This window comes from Corythoichthys intestinalis, chromosome 6 (assembly GCF_030265065.1).
Source record: "Corythoichthys intestinalis isolate RoL2023-P3 chromosome 6, ASM3026506v1, whole genome shotgun sequence".
Classification (NCBI taxonomy): domain Eukaryota; kingdom Metazoa; phylum Chordata; class Actinopteri; order Syngnathiformes; family Syngnathidae; genus Corythoichthys; species Corythoichthys intestinalis.
The window spans coordinates 60033741-60060087 of record NC_080400.1 but is presented as its reverse complement, the minus strand read 5'-3'; the positions used below and the strand labels follow the sequence as shown (position 1 = coordinate 60060087).

General features: G+C 38.8%; 1 protein-coding gene across 2 annotated transcripts in view; it reads right to left on the bottom strand.

Moving 5' to 3' along the window:
- Positions 1-26347, bottom strand: part of appbp2 (amyloid beta precursor protein (cytoplasmic tail) binding protein 2) — a 105854-nt gene that overhangs the window by 48566 nt on the left and 30941 nt on the right. For both annotated transcript variants that reach the window (XM_057839714.1, XM_057839715.1), the window contains exons 4-8: positions 17333-17456; positions 15073-15241; positions 14871-14960; positions 14667-14734; positions 14473-14578 (exon numbers count right to left, since the gene is read on the bottom strand). In XM_057839714.1, the coding sequence (XP_057695697.1) occupies positions 14473-14578; positions 14667-14734; positions 14871-14960; positions 15073-15241; positions 17333-17456 (557 nt within the window). The remainder of the gene's footprint in view (positions 1-14472; positions 14579-14666; positions 14735-14870; positions 14961-15072; positions 15242-17332; positions 17457-26347) is intronic.

Sequence of the window (26347 nt, the reverse complement as noted above, 5' to 3'; positions counted from 1 at the left end):
TGTTATGGCTATTGCTAACGCTGCTACACTGACTGTTCGCCGTATGTGTCTCCGGGCTAGTGCACATGGTTTTTGTTTTTTGTTATGACGCATCACGTACTAGCCTACGTCACCATGTAGATTAGGGTGTTGACTGTTGACCCGGGGTTTTGCTTTCACACTGCATGACGATCAGAGCCGTGGTGATTTTAACGCGGATCGCTTGGTGGGTTGATTGACACGGGTCAAAGCGGGTCACTGCACCTTTCCCACTGACACCAAAAGCCGATTGTTAGTGGGTTGACACGGGTTTTTTGGCCAGTGGGAAGGGGGTATATCAGTAGCAAGAGCCTGCTGTAGGTCCCGGTGATGACATTTTAGGGGTTTTAGAGGCTTCTTTTAGCAACTTGTGGTCTGCTCCCCGGGTGAACTTGCTTGGACGGCCAGACCTCGGCATGTTGGCAGTTGTTTTGAATGTCCTCTACTTGTAGACTATTTTCCCGACAATGGAATGTCTGATTTTATATTCTTTTGGGATCTTTTGAAATCCCTTACCAGAATCAAAAGCGTCTACAATCATCTTTCTGAAGGCCTCAGAAACCTCCTTTGATCTCACCATGGTGTGTACACTGACTTCAACTGTCAGTCACTGTTGAAAGTATTATGCATTTAGGAGTGGGGCAAACTTTCTTCAGACTGATGTTCAAGACTGGTAGATGTCTACAAAAAGCATCTCAGTTAAGGTATTTCAGCCATACAGGGTAACACTAGCTATTAGGCGGTAGGGTGTCCTAACTTTTTCCTCATTTTTGTTGAATAATTTGTTTTAATGAGTTAAACAATGAATGAGATAAAGAAAAACAAGATCAAACATTGATATGTGAACATTTCTTAAAATGATCCTCTAACTTAAATACATGTAGGCTCTAATAAACCACAATTGTTCTCTTGTACTAAAATATGTTGTTAGAAACACATAAAATGTTAAATCAATGGCAATATTTTATAATATTTAGTCCATATTTTGACTGTTAGTTGGCGCCATGGTTCGCGGTGATGACGTAATTGGTATCTTTCCAAATGTGTAGCGTGTTAAACAATTGCTTATTGCTGCCTAAACTCGCGAAGTAAAATGCCACGATGTGCTGCTTTTGGATGCAATTTCCAGTCAAACTGAAACAAGGGGAGTGAAGTGAGTGGTCAAGGTGGAATTATTATTTTTAGAGAATAAATGTAAATAAGTGGAAGCTTCTCCCCCTTTTTGGCATGTACCCTACCCACCACGCGTCCTCAGTAAATCAAGGGATCCGTCTATTTTCTGGATCCAACGGTCCCACCACGTCTGCAATATTGGTTTCGGATCTGTCCACTTTTTTGATTCGTCGGTCCCACAGCTGCTGTTCGGATAAGTCTATTTTGTGGAATCGACGGCCGCGACATTGCCATGAGATCAGTCTAATTCCTGGATCTTCGAGTGAGTAAAAAACGTGGATTTGGATTACTATTGCTATCTTTTATGTTGACTATTCTTCGTGGGAGTTTTCCCCAAATTATACTAAATAATTAAAGCACTATGGCACGCTACAGTGATGAGTGACTCTGACGTTCGTCAGGGAACACGTGTGTGCTTACTGCTGAGCTCCCGAGTGAAGAGTGGTCAAGGTGGAAATATTATTGTTTGTGAATAAATGTGCATCGTGGAAGCTTCTCCCCTTTTTGGTACTTTTATACACGTATCCTAGCTACCACACGTTACAATGTACAAGACATGGATTACACAAGGTGTGCTCTTCGGCCTGTACTGTATGTAAAACACACAACAGCTCCCTAACCCTATATTGGGATAAGTTTGAAAACGCAATATGCTTACCTTGAATATCTGCTAATAAAACCGGAGTTCCAAACAGCATACACTCTCGCTCCCAAACGGAGTTCCAAACAGCATACACTCTCGCATCACCAGTTTTGCCCAACTTTTGTCTTATCAGGTATTTGCTGCACGCATTTTTGCTGAAGCTCGTCTTGTGAACGACGGACAGTGCTGTCCTGCTCTTTTTTTTTTTCAGATCTGGTTCAAATAGGAAGGGTAGAACTGACGACATGTTGGGAAAACTAACGAGTGACACGCTGGAATTTCGGCAACGGGACCAGTAACGTCACGCACTGCAACGTAACAAGAATGGCGACCTATCACTTAAAACAATTTTACAAACTTTATTAAAACAAAAACATTAAGAGGGGTTTTAATATCAAATTATTATAACTCATACTAGTAGAGCTGTCCCGACTAGTCGACATAGCCGACGTCATCGATGACGTAAATCCGTCGACGAGCACAACATCCCGTCGACGGTTAATGAAGGGTTAAAAAAATATATGCGTGGAAAGTTAGAATGTCGGATGCTCTGTTTGCAAGCGGGGAAAGCGGCACAAAGCCAAAAAAAAAAGCGCACCAGAGTGTCCAAAACATTGCCTTATTTCAAAGAAACAAAGGAGAGTACACTCTTCTGTCCTGTCTCTTCAATGCCAAGCTTGGCTGCACGTCGGCCGTGAATAAACACCTCAAGCGCCTTCACGCAGTTTGTAATTTTTTTTCTTTCATTTTTTGTACACCAGAGGGTGCTGTCGCCTTACTAAATAATAAAGTTTCATTGACAATGGGCCTATAAGTGCTATTAGTATTGTTCTTAATGCTAATTGAAAGGTTTATTTCATGTTATGGTTTATTTTATGGTATAGAAAATTATATAAGGTTAAAAGGTCATAAATATATACAGTATATACAGTAATTGCACTCAAGGGAGAGATTGTCAATGATAAGGTAATAAATTAAGGTAAAGGCAATTCATATAGGCAATTCATTGATATATAAATAAGGTTTAAAAGGAAAAAGGTGAAAAGTTTTCGTTAATTTCTAATTGTGTTGCTTTATTTGTGTGCACCGTAGCTCTTACAGTGTGTTTACATCAAGGATGGAATAAAAGTTGTAAACCATCAGTTTAAGAGACCATCTTTTCAATCGGGATGCTACACTAGTTAATTCTATCAGCATTTGAACTCATTGTTTATTTGTGATTTATTATTGTTATTTACGTGTTTATTTGTACTTTAATAAATAATTTGAGTGTTCCAATATGTTTTTTGTGAATTGATAAGCGTCAACAAAAATTTCATTGCTAAATTGTTAAAAAAAAAAAAATTATTAGATTAGTCGACTAATCGTAAAAATAGTCGGCTGACTAATCGGGAGAAAATTAGTCGTTTGGGACAGCCCTACTAACATTTATCTTTTAAGAACTACTTGTCTTAAAAATAGAGGATCCCTTTAATAAAGAACTGGATATTTAATTGGGTGTCCTAATCTTTTGACTGTATGTGTTTAAACTATTTGTTAAAATTAAAAAAATAAATAAAATGTTAGCGTTTTACAGCATTTAGGCTAGCGGACTGTTGCTATGCAAGTTAGCCAATTGTTGTTTTGTTGTACTTAGATCCTCAGGTTTTTATTTTTTTAAGACGTTTGAGCCTAAACTGGGGTATTTTAATTTCATTTTAAATGCATTTATTGTTCTTCTGAAATGAAAGTGCAATTCCTCATAGTTTGAAGAAACACTCAGGAATTTTATTTTGTATTCACATTTAATGCTCTTTTTAAAGTACAATCTTAGCAAGCGAAAATTAATGTTATTGCAGGCATAAACAGTTGTTTGTTTTACATCTCCTAAAATGTATCTTGCAACACTTCAAATGTTTGTAATCTGATTACTCGAACTAACTGATCGATAGATTAATTGATTAACTCAATAATCGATAGCTGCTGCCCTAATTAATGGTAATCTGACTGTTCTGTTATGCATGAAAGGCTGTTGGGTTATGTCAGGGGTCCCCAAACGTTTCCCTTCTCTGATGAGGGGCCGGGGTCAATTTGTTACAGAAAAAGTGTGACGATTGCAGGAGTGACTAAATGTAAATATTTAAGCCACAATCAAATAACACTTTCTGGATTCTTCACGGAACAAAAGTAAATAAAATAAAAATAGAATAAAAATAATAATATAATATAAAATAATATAATATAATATAATATAATAAATAATAATAACACTATTAATTAAATAGATAATAACCAAATAACCCTCTCTGGGTTCTTCACAGAAAAAAGCCAGGAAATAAATAACACTATGAAAAAAAAAAAAAATCAAAATGCTCTCTGGTATTGTCCAAGGGGGCCGGACGAAATGTGGAGGTGGGCCATATCCGTCCCGCGGGCCGTAGTTTGGGGACCCCAGGGTTATGTGATTGAATACCTGAGTTTTATTGTGTTCATGTCTTTTTAGCGCCATTTAGTGGACGCCTAAGTTTACAGAAACTAATGCGCACTCCATTTAAAAGAAACTATAGCACGGAAGTGACGTTGTTCAGTAGAGAATCAGACGATGGGAATTTGAGGTTGCATCGCCGTATTCTATCGTTGTATTATTATGTAATTGTATCGTATTGCTTAAATGTGGTTCAAAACGAGTTAGAGGGGCGCTCTGCTAATTGTTTATTTATATGTTTATATGCAGTGTTGTCACGGATTACTTAAAAAAGTAATTTAATTACTGATTACACCTCAAAAAAGTAATCTAGTTACTTTACTGATTACTTTATTATCAAAGTAACTAAGTTACTTTAAAAGTAACTTATCGGTTACTTTTCACCATTTTTTTCCTTTTGCTGCCTCAACAAAAACAGAAAAATGTCATCGCGTTTAATTGAGTTTTTCACATAAGGCTTAATCTTTGAGTTAGCGGGGGTTTGCTTAGTCGACCACCATTGACTCGCCCTTGCTTAGCCATTCCGGAGCCCTAAAACTAACAACTAACTTATAAACTGCACAAAATTTGTTGAAATCAACTCCAACGACTAATTAAACCCCCGCTGACTCCAAGATAAAGCCTAATGTAAAAAATTCTGAACTTCCCCTTTGAAATAAAGACCTAGCCGTTAAAATGTTGTTTCTAAAAATGTAAAGCAATAAAACAAACAACAAAAATTAATGAAATGAACAAAAATCCTACAACGTAAAGTTTTTATAATGGGTCAAAATCATTTTTCGAACAGATCACGTGACTTGCACCTTGGAGACTATCCTTTGCTTTGCTTAGCCAAAACTACACCAGAGGAGGGAAGATGGATATGCTTTCAAACACTGCCAACAACAACTTGAACAGTTGATTGAACTCGAACAGTGTCAAGATGTGTAAGCATATATATACAGTGGGGAGAACAAGTATTTGATACACTGCCAATGGGTTTTGGCAGTGTATCAAATACTTGTTCTCCCCACTGTGTATACATATTATATATATATATATATATACATATATATATATATATATATGTACATACAGTATTGGCCAAAAGTTTGGAGACACCTCAAAGGTGGATACTTTGAAGAATGTAGAAAACAAAAGCTGTTTTCAGTTATTTCAGTTTTTTTTTGCCATTCCACATGTTCGTTCATAGTTTTGACATCTTCAGTGAGAATATATAAGAGTAGTGAAAATATTTAAAACGCAAAATGTGTGTCCAAACTTTTGACTTTCGTTTAAGTCTTCAACATGCTTCTCCCCCCCGTCCCACAAATGTAAAACTCCGCCTATGATTACAAACTCTAACTATAAAATGTACATAATTACACATATTATAAAGGCTGGTTACAAACTGTAGAAGAGGTGGCTGTCTCGTTACCTGTCGGCTTTTTTTCCGCGACGCGTTGTGCTGTAATTCCAAGTGCTTCCTTGTTGAATTAGATGTCGAGTATATAGCGGTCAACAGTCTTTCTGAGCCAGCGCAGAGTTTGCAACGCACGGAGATATTTTTGTCATCTTTACTGGACGGATATGTGAAGTAATGGCTGTATCTCCAGTGAGCAAATGCAGCCGTTTATTGTATCTCTCCGGCTCCTTTACTGTTAGCATCCTGATAGCTAGCAGGCTATGTTGTTGACCGCCTTGGCACACGGCGCGCGCACAGGCAGCATGGTATTACACGTGACCACCCCCCAATGAGAAAACGTGAGATGTGATGTCACTCCCAAACTCAAGCGCAGTATTTTCTTTTCAAATGCTCTGCGTACATAACTACAATATTCTTCATTCTACATACAGTATGAGGCAACAACAAAATAGTAACGCACAGGCACCGAGGAAACTAACTTTAATCAGATTACTGGCCTGGAAAAATGAACGCGTTAGATTGCTCGTTACTGAAAGAAAGTAATCAGATTACAGTAACTGTTTATATGTAGTTTAGTACAGACAGGGCAGTGCATTTGCAATGTTGTATATTGTACATATTTTTAATTGTTTTGACTGCTTTCTTTATTTTCACCCTTTTGTCAAGTGTCAAGTGTGTCAGTAAACCATCTCAGACACAGCTACATCTGCAGAGTCGTTGATACGAGAAAGGTGTTCATAGCCAAGACTATCATAACAGCACAGTGACCTCAGAATATTGTGATTTCACATGCAGAGTCTAAAAAGCATCAGTCCATGTCTCACTATTGTTTAGTATTTATATGCTGCCGCTTGGCAATGTTATTTGCAAATATAACATGAACTTTCATACAAGGAAACTGGACCACAGTACACCGCTTTCCTAAAGAGGAGCAGGATGAGGCACACAACGTCAACAAAGGCAGGCCTATCAGATTCTGATCATCTAACTCAGGGATGTCAAGCAAATTCCAAAAAGGGCCAAGACGGTCCTGGATTTCTTTTTAACCAAGACAGCGCAAACATATTAACCAATCAATTTTCTGCTGAAACAAGCAGCACCTAGCTGCAATCAACTGGTTACACTTGTAGGAGATCTCATTGGTGAAAAGATGACCTCTTCATTGGTTGGAACTAATTAGTAAGCTGTTCAAAAGTTGTTTTTTAGACATCTTGTACTCCTAAGATGTTAGGGATACTGAATCGTGGTTGGGGTGGTGCGACAGCTCACAGCGAGAGAAGGAAAACTTCCCTTATTTTCAATGGTCGTATGGTCGTTTCAGGGGCCGCAAGGTTTTCGAATGATTTACATTTTTTTGCCGTGCCTTTAATTTGTACTTTAGATAGCAATGAATCTAAATGCTAACTCTTGCTCCAATTCAATTGCTACAACCGGCAAAAAAAAGCAATATGATTGGATTGGCAGGTGTAGTTTTTTTTTTTTTTATTGTGGCCAATCATATGCGATTCCGACTGCACGGAGAATTGTGGGCTTTTTGTTGTGGACATTTTGTTCTGTATTTACTTGTGCATGCCAGAATGACAAATAAAAGTCTGTCTGTCTGTCTGTCTGTTTTTAAAAGTGAGGGCCTTTGACAAGAGACATCTACCAACTTTACCCTTAGCAAGCATGCTGAAAAAGGAAAATGTTTTTCCTCACCACACACCATCTATATTTGCCGTTAGCGATGAAGCGAGTGGGCAGCACGCTCACCCTGACGGTCATCAACAATTCCACGTGTTAAAGGGAACCCCGGATATAAAGACTTCTTCAAATACAAATGTTAGTATGAGACTATGAGTTACAGTAATTTGATATTAAAACCCCTCTTGATGTTTTCGTTTTTATAAAATTTGTAAAATTAGTATGTCACCACTGTTGTTGACGTCGCAATGCATTCTGGGTGGCGACGTAAAATGATGGCACTAACGGGGTTTCCAGTATGACTGTTTAGCGACATACACTTGTCATCAGTTCAGCCCTGTTAGAGAGGCCTGTAATTGTCAACATGGGTAAACCTCAACCATGAGAGACAGAATATGGGAAAGAAAAAAAAACAGAAAATCACATTGTTTGATTTTTAAAGAATTTATTTTCAAATTAGAGTGGAAAATAAGTATTTGGACACCTACAAACAAGTAAGATTTCTTGCTGTCAAAGAGGTCTAACTTCTTCTAACGAGGCTCCACTCTTTACCTGTATTAATGGCACCTGTTGTAACTCATTATTGGTATAAAAGACACCTGTCCACAAACTCAGTCAGTCACACTCCAAACTATATTATGGCCAAGACCAAAGAGCAGTTGAACTGTAGGGCTGGGCGATAAGACCTTAAGTACGTATCACGATAAATTGAGCAGATTTACCTCAATAACGATAAATGACGATAAATTCCCCCAAGCAGACTGTTGCATAATTTGAAAATATGAATCAATGCATGGAATATAAATTAAGTTTCTCGTTAAATTTATTTACCAGCTTTCAATTGAACAATTGCACATGCAGTCTAAACATTAAGTATAAAAAAATAATAATAATAAGAATTCTTGTGTGAACATTTATAACAGCTTGTATGACTTGAAAAATGTACAACATTATAAAAATCAATATGATGACTGTGCAAACGTCACTGTAACACGAATGACTTGCAGCTTTAAAAAGTGCATGTGACACGAAAAAGCATGTTTATTTCATAATACACGCGGTATTTTATGCTCCTGAATGATATGGACCGCTTGGATGTGTGTGGAAGCGATCGCTATATTTATTTAGTTGTTTTGAATCCTGCGCCATGAAAATGAGTGACTTCCGGCTTCGGTCTTGCATTGAGGAGAAAGGCGCTGTGACGTGCACGGTAGAAGACGTCCTCTTCACTATACAGCGTACTGTTGTGTATGAGGACGAAGGATTCAGCTGATTTTGCGGATTAATACGTTTATTTTTCGCATCACGCCAGCCAAACAGCTGCAGAAAAATCATTCTATATGAGGGAGAGGTGTATGCGCCTTTCTGGAGTTTGAAAAGGTTCCCATTCACTGTGGATATTGGCCAAAACAAGCCCGACGACTACTGTGGGACCATTGGACTTATGAGGAAGTGAGTAAACATCTTGTATAGTATTATGTCAAATATTAATACAGCTATTACAAAGTAAACACTACAAACTTTCTTTAAATAAAGGACTACTTAAGTTTGATCATTGATAGGCATGTAAAAAGCTCTCCCCATGCACATTAGCAGCACGTTAGCTGCACAACAACTGCAGCCACCCTCCTCCGGGGAACGAACTGTAAATTGCTCTCCGCCGGGCGGTTTGCCGATCCGCAAAGACAATCGACAACCGGGTCGTCATGTCAAATAATCCAGGCTAGTTATGTGTGATTTTCCGCTTCGAAGACTTTGAAACATCACTCGGTTCGGGTTAGCATGTCGGGTAGCTGTCACTCCTTCTGGTTTGTTTACATTCTCCGAAGCCAGGGAAGGGAAATGACATATGTCCGATTTAGGTGTCATAAAATATCGTTCGGGAGGTGCGACAGTAAAGGTGAAGTCGACAGTTTTGACCATTATGGAGTAATTTTGCCATCTCGTCTTGAATAAATTGATTTTTATTATTTCATATTCCATTTAGCACAAGACTGTTATTTGTCATGACCATGCCATTTATTTAGCAATTGGGGAAAATACTTGGATAAAAAGAATATCCTGTAAAAATATTGAAGTAAAGAGACAGAAACAATGACATTTTGCCGCTCTCTTCGTCGCGTTTTCCTCGTTGTGAATAGTTCCCCCTCGACGGGCTGACTGGTCCTTCTCAAGCCATTTATATAGCTATTGGGGAAAAATACTTGGATAAAAAGAATATCCTGTAAAATATTGGAGTAGAGAGACTGAAACAATGACATTTTGCAACTCTCTTCGTCGCGTTTTCCTCGTTCTGAATAATTCCCCCTCAATGGGCTGAATAGTAAAACCGATGAGCCCAGTCTACCGCTGATGTCATCCACCTGTTGGGGACGCTAAAGCCCTATAATGGTAGGCGTGGCTAACCGGCAGATTAAAAGACTAATTTCTCGTCAATTGCGCTTTGCTAAATTGTTGTATATAGTCGAATCATCTCAAAATATGATTCTAATTCACATAATAATGCCATTTAAGACTTTTTTTCTCGTGTCGTATGCTCTTTAACAGTACACTTCAGACAACTTATTGGTAATGGCTGCTGTGACATAATTATTCAACACAAGTGCTTATGTCAAGGTTTCAGGCTTTTTTTCCCCAGAACATTTTTTAATACATGCACCCCCCACACAGACACAACCAGATTAAAGCTGTATTGCTCTGATGCCAATGGAACATTTAAGATTTTATGATTGCAGAATAATGCAAATACATACAGAAAAATAGCTGAGGCCATTAAACTGTCATACTATATAGAGGTTTGACTGTTGGATTATACTTTATGCCGAGTGCTTTACCATCATGAAAGCTTTCAGAGAAATAACACAGATACCAAATAACGCGACATGATGATTGCTAGATGAAGTCCGTGCCCAGTCCACTCATTAATTTCAGCCGTTTTGACAAGGTTAGAGCCGCTATCTGACGCCATCACATTCATTTGTACCGTTAGCCGCTAGCGTTAGCCTGTGGCTTGGCTACCAGAAGAAAGCACTGAAAGCACCCTTTCCTGAAATCGTGAGAACCAGGGAGGACAGCGGGTGAAAGCCCGTCTGGAACCCACCAAGAGTACTTAATGTCGGGTGAAAGTTTGGTGAAGCTCCCTTAAGCCCGACTCCATCACGTTTGCTTGTAGGTTAGCCGCTAGCGTTAGCCTACCGGGCTTCTGTTTGTTTGGCTTCCTGAAAACCACGTGACTCCATACGTAAGAACACTGACTGCTTTCTTAAAGGGGAATGAACATAGCCGAACAACACAGAGTCAAAGCGGGATGAAAAGATTATATTTTATTAAATTACCGAATTTACCGACATGGTCAAAATTACGTTGGTCATCGTGATGAATTTCGGTAACTGTAAATTTTCGGTTTACCGCCCTGCTCTAAGTCGAAGGACACCAGAGACAAATTGTAGACCTGCACCAGGCTGGGAAGACTGAATCTGCAAAAGGTAAAACGCTTGGTGTAAAGAAATCAACTGTGGGAGCAATTATTAGAAAATGGAAGACATACAAGACCACTGATAATCTCCCTCGATCGGGGGCTTCATGCAAGATCTCACCTCGTGGCGTCAAAATGATAACAAGAAAGGTGAGCAAAAATCCCAGAACCACACGGGGGGACCTAGTGAATGACCTACAGCAGGGGTCCCCAAACTACGACCGAATACGGCCCGCCTCCACATTTGGTCCGGCCGCCCTGAACATTTTTTTTTCTTCTTCCAATTGTGTTATTTATTTCCTGGCTTTTTTCTGTGAAGAACCCAGAGAGGGTTTTTTGGTTATCTATTATCTATTTAATTAATAGTGTTATTATTGTATTATATTATATTATATTATATTATATTATATTATATTATATTATATTTTCGGCTGTCAAACAATTAAAATTTTTAATCGAGTTAATCACAGCTTAAAAATTAATCATAATTAATCGCAATTCAAACGATCTATAAAATTATATTTTATAGATATTTATTTATACAGATTTTTCTGTAAATTATTGTTGGAATGGAAAGACGGATATATATACACATTCAACATACTTTACAAAAGTACTGTATTTTTTTTATTATAACAAATCAACAAGATGGCATTAACATTATCAACATTCTGTTAAAGTGATCCATGGATAGAAAGACTTGTAGTTCTTAAAAAAATAAATGTTAGTACAAGTTATAGAAATTTTATATTAAAACCTCTCAATGTTTTCGTTTTAATAAAATTTGTAAAATTTTCAAACAAAATTAAACTAGTAGCTCGCCATTGTTGATGTCAATAATTACACAATGCTCATGGTGCTGAAAGCCTTAAAATCAGTCGCACCCAAGCACCAGCAGAGGGTGACAAAACAACAAAAAACACAAGTAACAAATGGACATGACACTGTGCTGTCATTTTAATCTGTTTGAGCAGGGCATGTGCGTTAAGTGCGTCTAATATTTTAACGTGATTCATTTAAAAAATTAATTACTGCCCGTTAACGCGATAATTTTGACAGCCCTATATATTATGTATATATTTTTTAAATGTATTTATTTTTGTTCCGTGAAGAATTCAGAAAGGGTTATTTGATTGTGGCTTTCTGAAAAACAATAATTTTTTACATTTAGGCACTCCTGCAATCGTCACACTTTTTCTGTTACAAACTGACCCGGCCCCTCATCAGAGAAGGAAAAAGTTATGTGGCCCTCACAGGAAAAAGTTTGGGGACCCCTGACCTACAGACAGCTGGGACCACAGTAACACAATACGCCGCCAGGGACTCATATCTTGCACTGCCGGACACGTCCCCCTGCTGAAGAAAGTACACGTCCAGGCCCGTCTGCAGTTCACTAGAGAGCATTTGGATGATCCAGAAGAGGACTGGGAGAATGTGTTATGGTCAGATGAAACCAAAATAGAACTTTTTGGTAGAAACACAGGTTCCCGTGTTTGGAGGAGAAAGAATACTGAATTGCATCCAAAGAACACCATACCCACTGTGAAGCATGGGGTTGGAAACATCATGCTTTGGGGCTGTTTTTCTGCAAAGGGACCAGGACGACTGATCTGTGTAAAGGAAAGAATAAATGAGGCCGTGTATCGAGAGATTTTAAGTGAAAATCTCCTTCCATCAGCAAGGGCATTGAAGATGAGACGTGCCTGGGTCTTTTAGCAGGACAACGATCCCAAACACACAGCTAGGGCAACAAAGGAGTGGCTTCGTAAGAAGCATTTCAAGGTCCTGGAGTTGCCTAGCCAGTCTCCAGATCTCAACCCCATAGAAATCTGTGGAGGGAGTTGAAAGTCTGTGTTGCCCAACGACGGCCCCAAAACATCACTGCTCTAGAGGAGATCTGCATGGAGGAATGGGCCAAAATACCAGCAACAATGCGTGAAAAGCTTGTGAGGAGTTACAGAAAACGTTTGGCCTCCGTTATTGCCAACAAAGGGTACATAACAAAGTATTGAGATTAACTTTTGGTTTTGACCAAATACGTATTTTCCACTATGATTTGCAAATACATTCTTTAAAAATCAAACAATGTGATTTTCTGTTTTCCACATTGTCTCTCATGGTTGAGGTTTACGCATGTTGACAATTACAGGCCTCTCTCGTGTTTTCAAGTGGGAGAACTTGCACAATTAGTGGTTGACTAAATACTTATTTGCCCCACTGTATTTTGCTAAATGAGCAGCAAAAGCAAAATGAAGAACAGGAAAGATGGGAGGAGACATGAGTATGACATGCGGCAAGTGCGTCTCAATGAAAACGCCGCAGTAGAGTGTTTACTCTCAAGAACACCAGTTTTTGTTTGCAGATCTTCACGATATCCTACTGTGTGATCAAACTTATTCCAATATACTTATGGGGATGGTTAACATCCGCAGGTGTCATGTGCAATATTATCCGAAAGTGCAAAATAAAAAAGTTTTGTCATAAACATGCACATGCGACATGAATACTGCGTACATAAGTGCTTAAGACCGATAAGCGACACAGAGAACGGATGACTGTATTAAACCTAGTTTGATTGTTGGCTATTTGTATCATTTTCTGCCCAACAGATTGTAATAACGCCTTATTTTGCACATTGAGATATATAAAGACGGCCGTGTAATTTATTTGTACTTAAATCATGTTCACTGCATCCAGGTAGCGTTCAAGACCACAATGTTTAGTAACATTAACTAACACCACAAGGACCATGTTATTTTTTCTACATCGATAGTATGTGTATTGTTTATCCATCTATTAGCTGCAATCAGTAACTCAAGTCCTCAGATGAAAACCAACAAATCTGTTACGGTCTGCGAAGCGGAAGTAAGGTCAGATACTAAAGCAGACAACAATAACAGAGGGATTCAAGGGTTTATTCAACACACGCAAAAAAAAAAACAAACCCGCGATCACAGAATGGGAGACGAAAAAAGGGTCCGTGAGAGCAGGTTGGGATTATTTTTTTTTTTTAAAAACCCGAGAGGCATGCTGCCACAAAAGCAGGGCGAAAACAGATAATGCACTCAAATACCTGCAAAAGGTAAATGGATTCCAAAAACAAGGTTGGCAGTCAAACGGAAAAAAAAAACATCGCAAGGATGCAACTAGCAATGAAGTGATCGAGAATACAAATTGTTAAATGGTGACCTGCAAGTCAATATGTCGGCTAACTGCCTGCCTTTAAAAACACTGCTGATGAGCTGGAATTGGACGCGGGTACGTCAGGAACTCTTCCCACACCCGGCTCTGTAACAAAACAATCTGACCAGCAGCAGAATGTGACAAAATCATGTCATTCGTCACACTTGCTTCGCTAGTATTCGAGCATAAATATTCTCCCAGTAGCCATCCTTCTGCGCCAATACCCCCAACGTGCATTGCACACGTAAAACATGGCGTCCTCAGTTGGTCAAAACATGTTATCATCAGTTTTGGAATCTTTGCTAGTATTTTTTGTGTTTCTAATCGCATATTTAGCACAAGAAAACAAGTGTGGCTCACGAGGGCCTACAAGTCTTTATACTCTTGGATCCCTTTAAATATTTGAATTACAGTCGTTACTGACTTACCTGGTAAATGGCAACCGACTGGCATATATTGTCTACATTTAATAAGTAAAACCCATAATCAAGCAGTGTGTCGGAGTATTTAGGATGCTTGAGCCCAAAGTGTTCTCTATAAGGAAAAACAAAAAACATTCAAAATAGCAGTTAGATGTCATTGTTGTCATGGCCAGTAAATCAGTTAAGGAGTGACATTTTACCTTGCTAGAAACACTCCATGTTTTATCAGTTGTTCTGCTCTTCTAAATTCTCTCTTCACCACACATGCCTGCAGCAGATCAGTAGTACGCTCATCACGACTTGAAAAATAGCTTAACAACAGATTCTTGATGATGTAGTTTTAATCAAGTCTTATTTCCCCAAGAAAATTCAACTAAATGGTCAATATTATGAACATTATAGACCTTGGAGGCCTGGCGAAGGACATCAATGACTACATTAACTGGGAGCCCCGGAGTAATTTCCTTCATGGCCTCTATACACCATCTGTATGCCTGGGAGACAGTCAATAAAGAACAGGGAACAAATGTCGCAGCAGTGTAAAATATAAATATACAATCATTTGTAATTGCACCATTGTTCCCAAAAAGTGTTGGTGAACCATACCTCATCATAATGACTTTTGGCAAAAAGCAAGGCACAAAACTCTCCGTACAATGCTGCCTTGTTGGCCTCATGGCCATGTTTGGCTAATTTTTCCATATGAGACTGCGCAAGCTTGAAGGTCTCTTCCCCCAGGTGGTACTTACAATTGCCATTGCGCACATGAAGAATCCTGTTGACACATGAAAAGTATATATTAGGGATGCAATCATATCTATATCTAAGAGCTCTACAATGGGTCAGAAACCTTTAAAAAAGCAAAAAAAAAAACACACACCTATTTTAAAATGTGATCCCATTAAAGCCAAAAAGCATGCGAAACCTTTTGGCACGGTTATAATTCATGACAATTGTAATCGATTAACTCGATTAATTCGCTTAGAAAAAAGATTCCAATTAAATTTTGCGGCTTTGAGTATTCATTTAATTAAAGTTGCGTTGTAAAAGTTATTTTTGAAAGTGCATCGAGTTTTGATTTAGGTGGGTACACTATTGGCAACAGTGAATAAGACATACGTCATTTCACATTGCTGAATCCATCTGCTCCCCACTGTATATATAAATATATATATATCTGAGGGAAGGGCAATTTTAGTTTTGCAAATGATTTTTTCTTTGATTGAAAATAGTTTTTTTGATTCAAGCAACTTTTTCTTTGACTGGTATACCAGACTCACCGCTGTTCCAGCGATTGAGTCTGGCGACCGTCCGGCGGATAAAATTCCGAGGGCGGAGCAAGCCACAGCAAACAGACAGCGGAGTGGACCAGTCAGCGACAGGCAGACGTGACGTTGTTAAAGCGACAAGTAATTAGTGTGAGCGGAGAATGGAGAAGTTTATTCAACCTGGCTAGTGCAAGCCATTTTGACTGTTGTCAATGACTTGTTTCGATGTGTTTTTGGTAATTTAAAACTGGTTTTACCGCAGATTGGAACATATTCTCGTCTCTCCCGTTCGCCATCTGTGTTGTTGTAGACACGACTTTCGGCGCGCAAGAGTGACATTACTCGTCAAGAACACGTCACGCAAATAAACGAATCTGATTGGACGATTGATTTTGTACCTTGCTCGAGAGGCCGTTAATGGGCTGGGTCCCAGACTATTTCTCACAGTGTTTGAAAAATACAGGGTATTCGTCTGGCTGTGCCAGGCAAACTTTTTCTGGGATTGAATGATTTAGAAACAAATGTCCTACCCATAATATGGCCTAAACAAAAAAGGATTGCTTCAATCAAAGAAATCAGTTTAAATGAAAAATTAAGTGTTCAAATGCAAATTTCTGAGTCTCAAATATTTTTTCGCATTCAAAAATTCTATGATTTTTTAACATTTTGGATTGAAGTGATTTTTCTTTTGAATTTTTCTTTATTTGAAGCAACTTACTTTTTGATTTGATAATAAAGACAGTGACAAATGTCCTTGCCAAAATGTGGCCCAAATGCAAAACTACATTACTCCAATCAAAAAAGTTTCGATCCAAAAAAAAAAAAAAAAACGACTTCAATTAAAAGAAAAAAATTAAAAGTTTTCAAATACATTTTTTTGAGTTTCAATTTTATTTTTGAATTCAAACATATTTTTTTGATTGAAGTGACTTTTTCTTATTTAAAAAATATAGTTTGATTGAAGCGACTTTTTTTTGATTGACTTAAAATGCGCCAAAAACTTCCCATACTGCTGTTTGGTTTTTTTTGTTGTTTTTTTTATGTCTCTGAAATCATGCCCAGAGATATAATAAAGTATGTGCTGGTCGCATACTGCTAAAATAATACACTCCTCCATGTTGACAAAGTGTGGCGTGTGGATGTCAATTTCCGGGTTGGCCAGTGTCCTCACCTGTGATTTGTCGATCAATAAATCCGTTACTGAATGGTTGTAGTGCCAGGTGATGGCAACAGAAATAGGACAAAATTCCCATGTTAACCTAATTTCTAAGCAGTATATTGGTTGATGTAAAAACTGATAGAAAATAAAATATAGATTAATAAGCTTGTAGTTTTATGCATTTATTATGAAAGTATCGGTTAAACAGTGAACATTAGAGGAAAACTGCACGCCCCTGAATCTTCTGCTCGTGCTTCTAAAATTTTAAGTTAGGGGGCACTGTGTTCCTAGTAAAAAATGTATGGAGCCTTGCATCGAGCATCTTGGTGAATATGGGGCAGTAGTACATCTTATGTCATCGCAATGAGTTTTGGTAACAAAAGAAATCTTCAGTAAGATACTGTTCATCACTTGTCAAAGAGCTAAATGTGAGACTGACCTGACAGAACACTCCACTGCCCTGTAATAGTGTAGCACCTCACTGTGGAGTGCACAGAGTTGCAAGCAAGAAAGAAACACTTTTTCAGCATCTCCATACCAGCCAGCATCAGACAAGAAACCACCTAGAATAAACACATTGGAGATGCAGATTTAATATTTGATCTGATGAATGAACAAAACCTTAAGAAAAATGATATTCAAACCATTACTATAATACACAGGCATGAAAATGGGTCAGGGGTTAAAAAGGGGAGAAGGGTGTGGGGGAAATATGTTCCGGTACACTGTCAAAACCAACAAAATATTGAGCTCTGTCGATCCACACTGTTTCAGTGATCTGCAGGAGGCACCACACCACACAGTGTGTGGCCATCTTAGACACCCCACGATTTGATTCGGTTACAATTCAGGGTGCTACGATTCAATTATTGAACGATGTTCATGGTATTAACGATGATCACGATTATCGGTGCATCATACATTATTAATTTTATGTCTATTATTTATTTGAAATATCCTAATAATTTAACAGGAACAATGGAAACATGCCCATACAACAAAAAGCTGCCCTTAACCTGCCTTTTTTTTTTTTTTTTTTTTAAAACATTAACAAGTTTTTTAAACATTAACCATTTTGAAGGCAGCAGTTATTTCTCAACATGCCAATACAACCCACAGCTGATCTTGAGATGCTCTGTGTCACAACAAGGTGCAAAAACATTACTTGTTTCAAACAGCAATACTTATTTCTCTTAACAATACAATAAAATTTACACTGGTGGAATGAATTCCACATTTTCTGGAAACAAAGTGTCTTTAGAAATAAGACTTTTAACCAATATACTTTGTTTTCACAGATTTCTGTATTATTTCGCATGTTTGTGACCAGGATTAACCGCTGTACTTAATCCTGGTTTTACACATTCTGCATCTGGAATTATTTTTGTACACCACCAAACAACGCACAACTTGACGTGGAAATACATGTTAACGAAGTTGCTAATTCCCCCGGTAACACACCGGGCACGTCTATGGCGTGTCAACAACATGACGCCCGACGTCCATTTTACATAGGATGCGATTTAGGAGCAGCGCGTCTGTGGAGCGGCTCGATCGGTTCTCAAGAAAACAGAAGTCTTGTGCTAAAGCGAAAAGCAATCCTAATGACAAAGATTTTAACATGTATTTTACAAATTAAATGCCTCAATCCTATAGGTCTATAGTAGCCTATAGGTCATATAGCTGACAGTGAGCCCATCTGCAGCTGTCCATTCTGTTATGTTGCAGTAATGAGTAATCATAAAAGTGAGCCTTCTAAATCTCTAAATCAAACACTTTACATCCAAGTATATGCTAGGGGTGTAACGGTACACAAAAATCTTGGTTCAGTAAGAACCTCGGTTTTGAGGTCACGGTTCAGTTGATTTTCGGTACAGTAAGAAAACAAAATGCAAAATATAAATGTGCTAGTTGTTTATTACACACTTTTGTGCTTTCAACAACAGGAACATTAACCTATACAATGCTAGAATTCTGCTCAAAAATAGAAAATACAACATTCTGAAATGTAGAAAAACAAAATAAAAATAAATAACATTGGCTCAGACTTTTTCTTTAAACAAATATCCAATGTGCAAAATTGAACAGTTGCAACACTGAACAGTTTCAAGTTTCTCATATTAACTTTACGACCACAGCCACGAAAAGTAAGGGTTACATTTAGGGCTGTCAAACGATAAAAATTTTTAATCGAGTTAATCACAGCTTAAAAATTAATTAATCGCAATTCAAACCATCTCTAAAATATGCCATATTTTTCTGTAAATTATTTTGGGAATGGAAAGCTAAGACACAAGACGGATATATACATTCAACATACTGTACATAAGTACTGTATTTGTTGATTATAACAATAAATTCACAAGATGGCATTGACATTAACATTCTGTATGTTGAAGACATTTTCTTTTTCTCTGCAAAAACAAACAATAGAGCCTTAGAACAGTAACAAAAAAAATATTATTTATAATGTGTGCAAAGTGTGTGTAGTGTAGGCCTGTTGCGATAACAAATTTTAGTGTGCGATAATTTATTTAATAAATTATTGCGATATGCGATATTATTGCACCCCCAATTTAAAAAAAATTACAATAACACTGTGAGAATACAGTATATATTAATAGATCATGTACACCCATTTAAACGCAATAAATGTTTACTCTTAAATTCAAAAATACTTTTTAAGAAATTACAACTAAAAACAATAGACCATGCCTGTTTTAAGTAAAAGACAACAATATTAATACTGCACAAAAACACAGAATAAATAAAATGTGTTTGTAAGAAAAAAAATAAAATTCCACTTTATAATTTAAGCATCTAGGCAAATGAAAACTTTTCCCCTCATACTGTAGCTTCTGCTAAGGCGTTGTACCTCTACATACGAACTTAATTCGTTCCAGGAGCTTGTTTGTAAGTCGAAATGGTCGTATGTCTAGCAGGATTTTCCCATAAGAATACATTATAATTCCATTAATTCATTCCACAGCCCAAAAACCCACACTACATCCTTAATAAATACTGCTGGTACTATTGCAAATAGCAAATAGCAATTACAAAGAGCAAAACAAATAAAATACGAATAAAAACCAGAATAACAATAATATAGTAATAGCAATACAGTATTAGTAATAATACAGTACGGTACCTGTAATAATGTAACGAATCAGGTTCTAATGTGGCGGACTTTTTTTGCTGTACCTGAACGTACCGCGGGGCTGTCGGTGAGCAGGAGAGCGCTATTTTACTTTCTGTTTCAATCCTGGCGTCAACAGCAGTCGACACTTAGCGAGTTGATGGAATAAATGATTAGAAACCTGACGAAGCTGGCGATTCCTTTTGCGATGTTACCACAATAAGAACTGTCACCTTAACTTATAAAGACGGACGAACGAGGAGGACCGCCGGCCGAGACCGACATTCTACGGCCCTATAGACCCCACTCACCAACGTCACACAAAACGTGTCGCTGTATCCGGCCACCATATTGTCCGTCATTGTTTATCTGTATTCTCAATGGTTTCAATTTGTCGTGCAATTTATAGTGCAATTCATGGAAGCCCCGGTGCTTTCCGATGCTGTAAACTCATTGGATGCGTTGCATAAAAGGCGTTATGTGTGATCCATATTTGATGCCTAAATCGATATTTTTCGACCCGCTGTCTTCGCCGTGTCTGCCTGACATCTGCTACCCTGATATCTACAACTATCTTATCCACACAAAATCAGCCTATTCTCACGAAAGTTTGAAAAACTTTAAGAGCAGCACTCGAAGCAACATTACCCCGTGTGACCCTTTACTTCCAATTTTCTAAAATGGCGACAATCAATTAAAAAAAAAAAAAAAAAGTTGACTGCGATGGCCGACGCTTCAAGGATAGGTGGATATTGGACTATTTCTTCAATAAAATACGCAACAACTGTGTCTGCCTCATTTGCAAAGAGACAGTCGCTGTTTTCAAAGAGTTCGATGTGACGCAATATTACCAAACAAGACACGCTGACATGTACGACAACGTTACAGGGAAGATACGCAGCGAGAAATTATAGCAGCTTGAAGCTAGTTCAATTTCACAGCAGCAGTATTTCGCAAGAGCCCGAGTGTCGAAAGGCGAGATTGTTGAAATTATGAATTAAAAAAAATATTAATAAAGCTAATGTGACACACAGAAGGGCTTGCTAAAATTTGTTTGAATATATTGTTCTACGTAAATCAGCCAAGGTAGCCCCCCACATTTTTACCACACCAAATCTGGCCCCCTTTGCAAAAAGTTTGGACACCCCTGTTTAACTGATGATCCGTATACGAGGCCAGCTTCTTTCACTTGTTACCACCTAAATATTATTCAAAAAATAATGATGGTGGAAGAAATAAGCATCTTGAATTTGAAACTGTATTTTGTCGGCGATTAGCATCACAATGATCTTAATTGTGGTTGTCAGCCCAAAACCCTCTAAATATATATTAAATGCATCTTACCAGATATAAAATGACTACTACATAATCTATGGTGATCGTTTGGTGCCCAGTTTTCTCGTCGAATTGCAGCAGTCCATCTCGCTCTCCTCTCCGGGTCTCTCGGAATACGGTAGAACTTTAAGTCTCTCCGTCTATCTTCTCTGTTACTGCAACCAACCGCCACACACGCCTTCACCATTTTGATTATTATTGTTAACGAGCAGAAAAACACGCCATATTAGGAGGAATTTACATAGCGGTAATGTGTAAACACGACGAGCTGACAGACAATATGGCGCGGAGGCGTGGTTGTGACGTCATGTGAGTGGGGTCTATTGTCGAACCAGTTCATGGATGCACACACCATGCTTATATTTTGCTATCATTCACATCTTCATTTCAATGGTAAGCGTCACCTTTTCCTTTTTTTTCCTCAACCTGCACTAAACTTCAACTGCACTAAACTAAAAGAATGGCCTAAACCCTCCGCAGTCATTCCGGAGCACTGACGCGGCCGGTATACGTTGAACAATAGGATATAATGGGAACAAATTGGCTCCGGCGCTATTTTTTGCCGGATCCAGAACAATAATGCATTTTGCATAGTTGGTAACAAGGAAGCCAAACTTTTAACAGCACGTCAGCCGCGCACGCGCGTGCACTCGAGGCAATAAATCGCGGCGGAAAAATTACTGCCTTCATTTTTATTTACCGCGCGATAAATGGAATTATTGCATATTGCGACAGGCTTAGTGTAGTGTACACATAAATGGGGCCCCTCTTCTCTACTCATCCTATAGCCAGTCGCTGAGGCAAACCAACTTTTTTACATTTTCTGAGAGTTGTTCCATCTATATTCTTTTTTTATTTTAATTCCCCACCCAGAGGGCCAACCTGCTTTTCTTCCATATTTACAGTGGGGAGAACAAGTATTTGATACACTGCCAATGGGTCCATTGGCAGTGTATCAAATACTTGTTCTCCCCACTGTACATTTAACCGTCACCCACGCTGCTCACCGCACTTGTGAGTGGTGCGACGGCCCTGGCCGTTTAATTGTTATCTTTTTTGAGACCGTCAGTCAGCTGATCGTCGTATCCGCCACTGATGGGCTGCCAGAGGAAGGATGCCAACTTCAAAAACTAGCCGCTGTCAACACTCCGAGAGTTCGCATTTGACAGCATACGTGCTGCGTACCTCCTCTCCTCGCCAGCTGTTTGCTTGCCATTCATTCACCTTTGCATTTGATCGCTACCTTGTTACACTTCCGCTTTTTCGGTGAGGTCTTTTGTGCTCATTCGTTAATGGATTGTTTTTGTTTACCACTGTAAATAAGCGCACCGCAGCAGTAGCCGTAAACTGCCGTCTTTTTGTTATTTCCATTTTACGATCAGGGTTTACTTAGCGGGTGGGATTTAAAGGGTATGAAAACGCAAAGGGGGTGTGAGACATCAATAGAACCGTTATGTGCCAAGATAAAAAATATTGATAAAGTTAAAAAAAAAACAATCACATTAATGAGCAATTATCGAAAATAGATCGAAAATGACGAAAATTTCCGAAAGTGTTCCGGAAACAGCTGAATGGAGCGGGGACGTCACTACAAGTGAATGAAAGTCGAGGCGGAGCCAGGTGCCATTGTTTTTTATCAACGAGAGAGTAGCGTCCGGGTTTGTTTGACCAAAACATCACTAAAATGGTTCAAAACTGCTGTACTATGTGGTGTACAAATAGCTATTTATCGGAATATAGTATCCATGAGTTCCCGAACGCGAAAAAAAAAAGCTGGACTACGCAGACAATGGGTAAAGTTCGTCCGTGCAAAGAGGGCTAATTTTCTAGACACAGCCTCCGGCACGGTTTTCTGTGGTTCGCATTTTCCACCTGAAAGCTTCTCGAAGTAACGTAGCTGGCCGCCATTCCTCTCCGGTACAACTCATCGTGCACTACGGCGGCCGGACGGACTGAAGGGCACACGCGGGAGGTCATGCCAGACAAGAGACGTTTTTTTTTTGTTTTTTTTTAACCGAAGTGACCGGGGTGCCCAGCCCGGATAAAAAAATAATGCAGTTTATACGACCACCATTCTTCGTGAAAAACATGTCAATTACATGAGTTTCACCACGGACATTTGTACATGTGGTTACATGATAATTATAACATGCACCAAACCACTCAAAAGAAGTCAGCCAGTCAGTAATGCATTCAGTACTGTGTAAATTTATGACGTCTTAATCAGATCATTCTTCTTAAATCTAGTCAAATAATTGCCCCCATCTTGTTTTGAGTGTTAAAGACTAATTAACAGATGTGTAAGAGCCATATTCCTGATTTGTCTTATTATATGTAGTTTTACTCCTCGCCACTAGAGGCTGTCAATCGCGTCTTTCCACTGACCTGGAATTAGCCCATGTAAGCTTAAAATGACTTGCCTGGCACGGCCAGACTGTTCTCCCTGTATTTTTCAAACACTGAGAGAAAAGTCTGGGAACCAGCCCATTAACGGCCTCTCGAGCAGGTACAAAATCAATCGACAAATCAGATTCGTTTATTTGCGTGACGTATTCTTAACGAGCAACGTCACTCTTGCGCGTCGGAAGTCGTCTCCACAACAACACAGATGGTGAACAGGAGAGCCGAGAATATGTTCCAATCCACGGTAAAATCAGTTTTAAATTACCAAAAACACATCGACACGAGTCATTGACAACAGTCTGTCTCGCGCTAGCCATGTTGAATAAACTCCGCTCTCCTCGTATGTTTACTTCCGCGCGCAAGTCCCTCGTCCTGCCCTCGTCGTTTTATTAACGTCACGTCTGCCCGTCGCTGATTGGTCCACTCTGCTGTCTGTTTGCTTGGGCTTGCTCCGCAGTAGAAATTGTATCCGTTGAATGGTGGCCAGACTCAATAGCTGGAACAGCGGTGAGTCTGGTGTAACAGGCAATAAAATGACAGCTAATCATGTCACAGGGGTTGGCAGTTAGGAGGGCAAACAGTTTTTGACTGTGGCTTAGTGTAGCGTATAGGAAAGGAATGTACTCATTTTTGTCTGTTTGGTTGGGAATACGTTGTGAGTCTTCTGGTTTGTTACTTTTGTTGGAACACAGTGCTTTTGAGTTAAGTTATTAGACACCACCAGAATAAACTATTGGAACTGAGAAATGGACTCGCTGGTGTTTGCTTCGCGTCTCCAACTGCACCTAGCGCGCGTCATCATCACAATATCCTAACTACCCATCCAGTACTTGACTAGATACAGGGATTAGTCAGTACAGGATGAATGCTCCAGATTTTTACTTTTTACTTGAAGTAAATATTTCCATTTGTTCTTATTAAGCCCATACAGTTGTGGTCAAAAGTTTACATACACTTGTGAAGAACATAATGTCATGGCTCTCTTGAGTTTCCCGTTATTTCTACAACTCTGATTTTTGTCCGACAGAGCGATTGGAACAGATACTTCTTTGTCACAAAAAACATTCATGAAGTTTGGGTCTTTTATGACTTTATTATGGGTGAACAGAAAAAAAGTGATCAAATCCGCTGGGTCAAAAATATACATACAGCAGCGCTAATATTTGGTAACATGTCCCTTGGCCATTTTTACTCCAGTTAGGCGCTTTTGGTAGCCATCCACAAGCTTCTGGTTGAATCTTTGACCACTCCTCTTGGCAGAATTGGTGCAGTTCAGTAAAATTTGATGGCTTTCTGACATGGACTTGTTTCTTCAGCATTGTCCACAAGTTCTTAATGGCGTTTAAGTCAGGACTTTGGGAAGGCCATTCGAATACATTAATTCTAGCCTGATTTAGCCATTCCATTATCACTTTTGATCTGTGTTTGGGGTCATTGTCCTGTTGGAACACCCAACTGCGCCCAAAACCCAATCTTCGGGCTGATGACATTAGGTTATCTTGAAGAATTTGAAGGTAATCCTCCTTCTTCATTATCCCATTTACTCTCTGTAAAGCACTAGTTCCATTGTGAGCAAAACAGCCCCACAGCTTAATACTACCACCACCGTGCTTGAAGGTAGGCATGGTGTACTTGGGGTTAAAGGCCTCACCTTTTCTCCCCCAAACATATTGCTGGGCATTGTGGCCAAACAGCTCGATTTTTGTTTCGTCTGACCACAGAACTTTCCTCCAGAAGGTCTTATCTTTGTCCATGTGATCAGCAGCAAACTTCAGTCGAGCCTTAAGGTGCCGCTTTTGGAGCAAGGGCTTCCTTCTTGCACGGCAGCCTCTCAGTCCATGGAGATGCAAAACACGCTTGACTGTGGACACTGACACCTGTGTTCCAGCAGCTTCTAATTCTTGGCAGATCTGCTTTTTGGAGATTCTCGGTTGAATCTTTACCCTCCTGACCAATTTTCTCTCAGCAGCAGGTGATAGCTTGCGTTTTCTTCCTGATCGTGGCAGTGTCAAAACAGTGCCATGCACTTTATACTTACAAACAATTGTTTGCACGGTTGCTCTTGGGACCTGCAGCTGCTTTGAAATGGCTCCAAGTGACTTTCCTGACTTGTTCAAGTCAATTATTCGCTTTTTCAGATCCATGTATGTATATTTTTGACCCAGCAGATTTGATCACTTTTTCTGTTAACCCATAAAAAAGTCATAAGAGAACCAAACTTCATGAATGTTTTTTGTGACAAAGAAGTATCTGTTCCAATCACTCCATCGGAGAAAAATCAGAGTTGTAGAAATAACTGGAAACTCAAGAGAGCCATGACATTATGTTCTTCACAAGTGTATGTTAACTTTTGACCACAACTGTACATCTTTAAAATAAAAAAAGGTCATTTTTCACCTCAATTAAGAAAAAAATGCATTCAAATAATGTTTTGAACCATACCAATTCTTGAACATTTGGAACCTTTCTGACTTTTTTTTGAAGGATTAAGTATAATCATTTATTGCCTAAAATTAGGCTGGTTAAGCTTATTTTCAGCTAGCTATATTTCTTCAAGAAATCTAAGTGAAACATACTTGA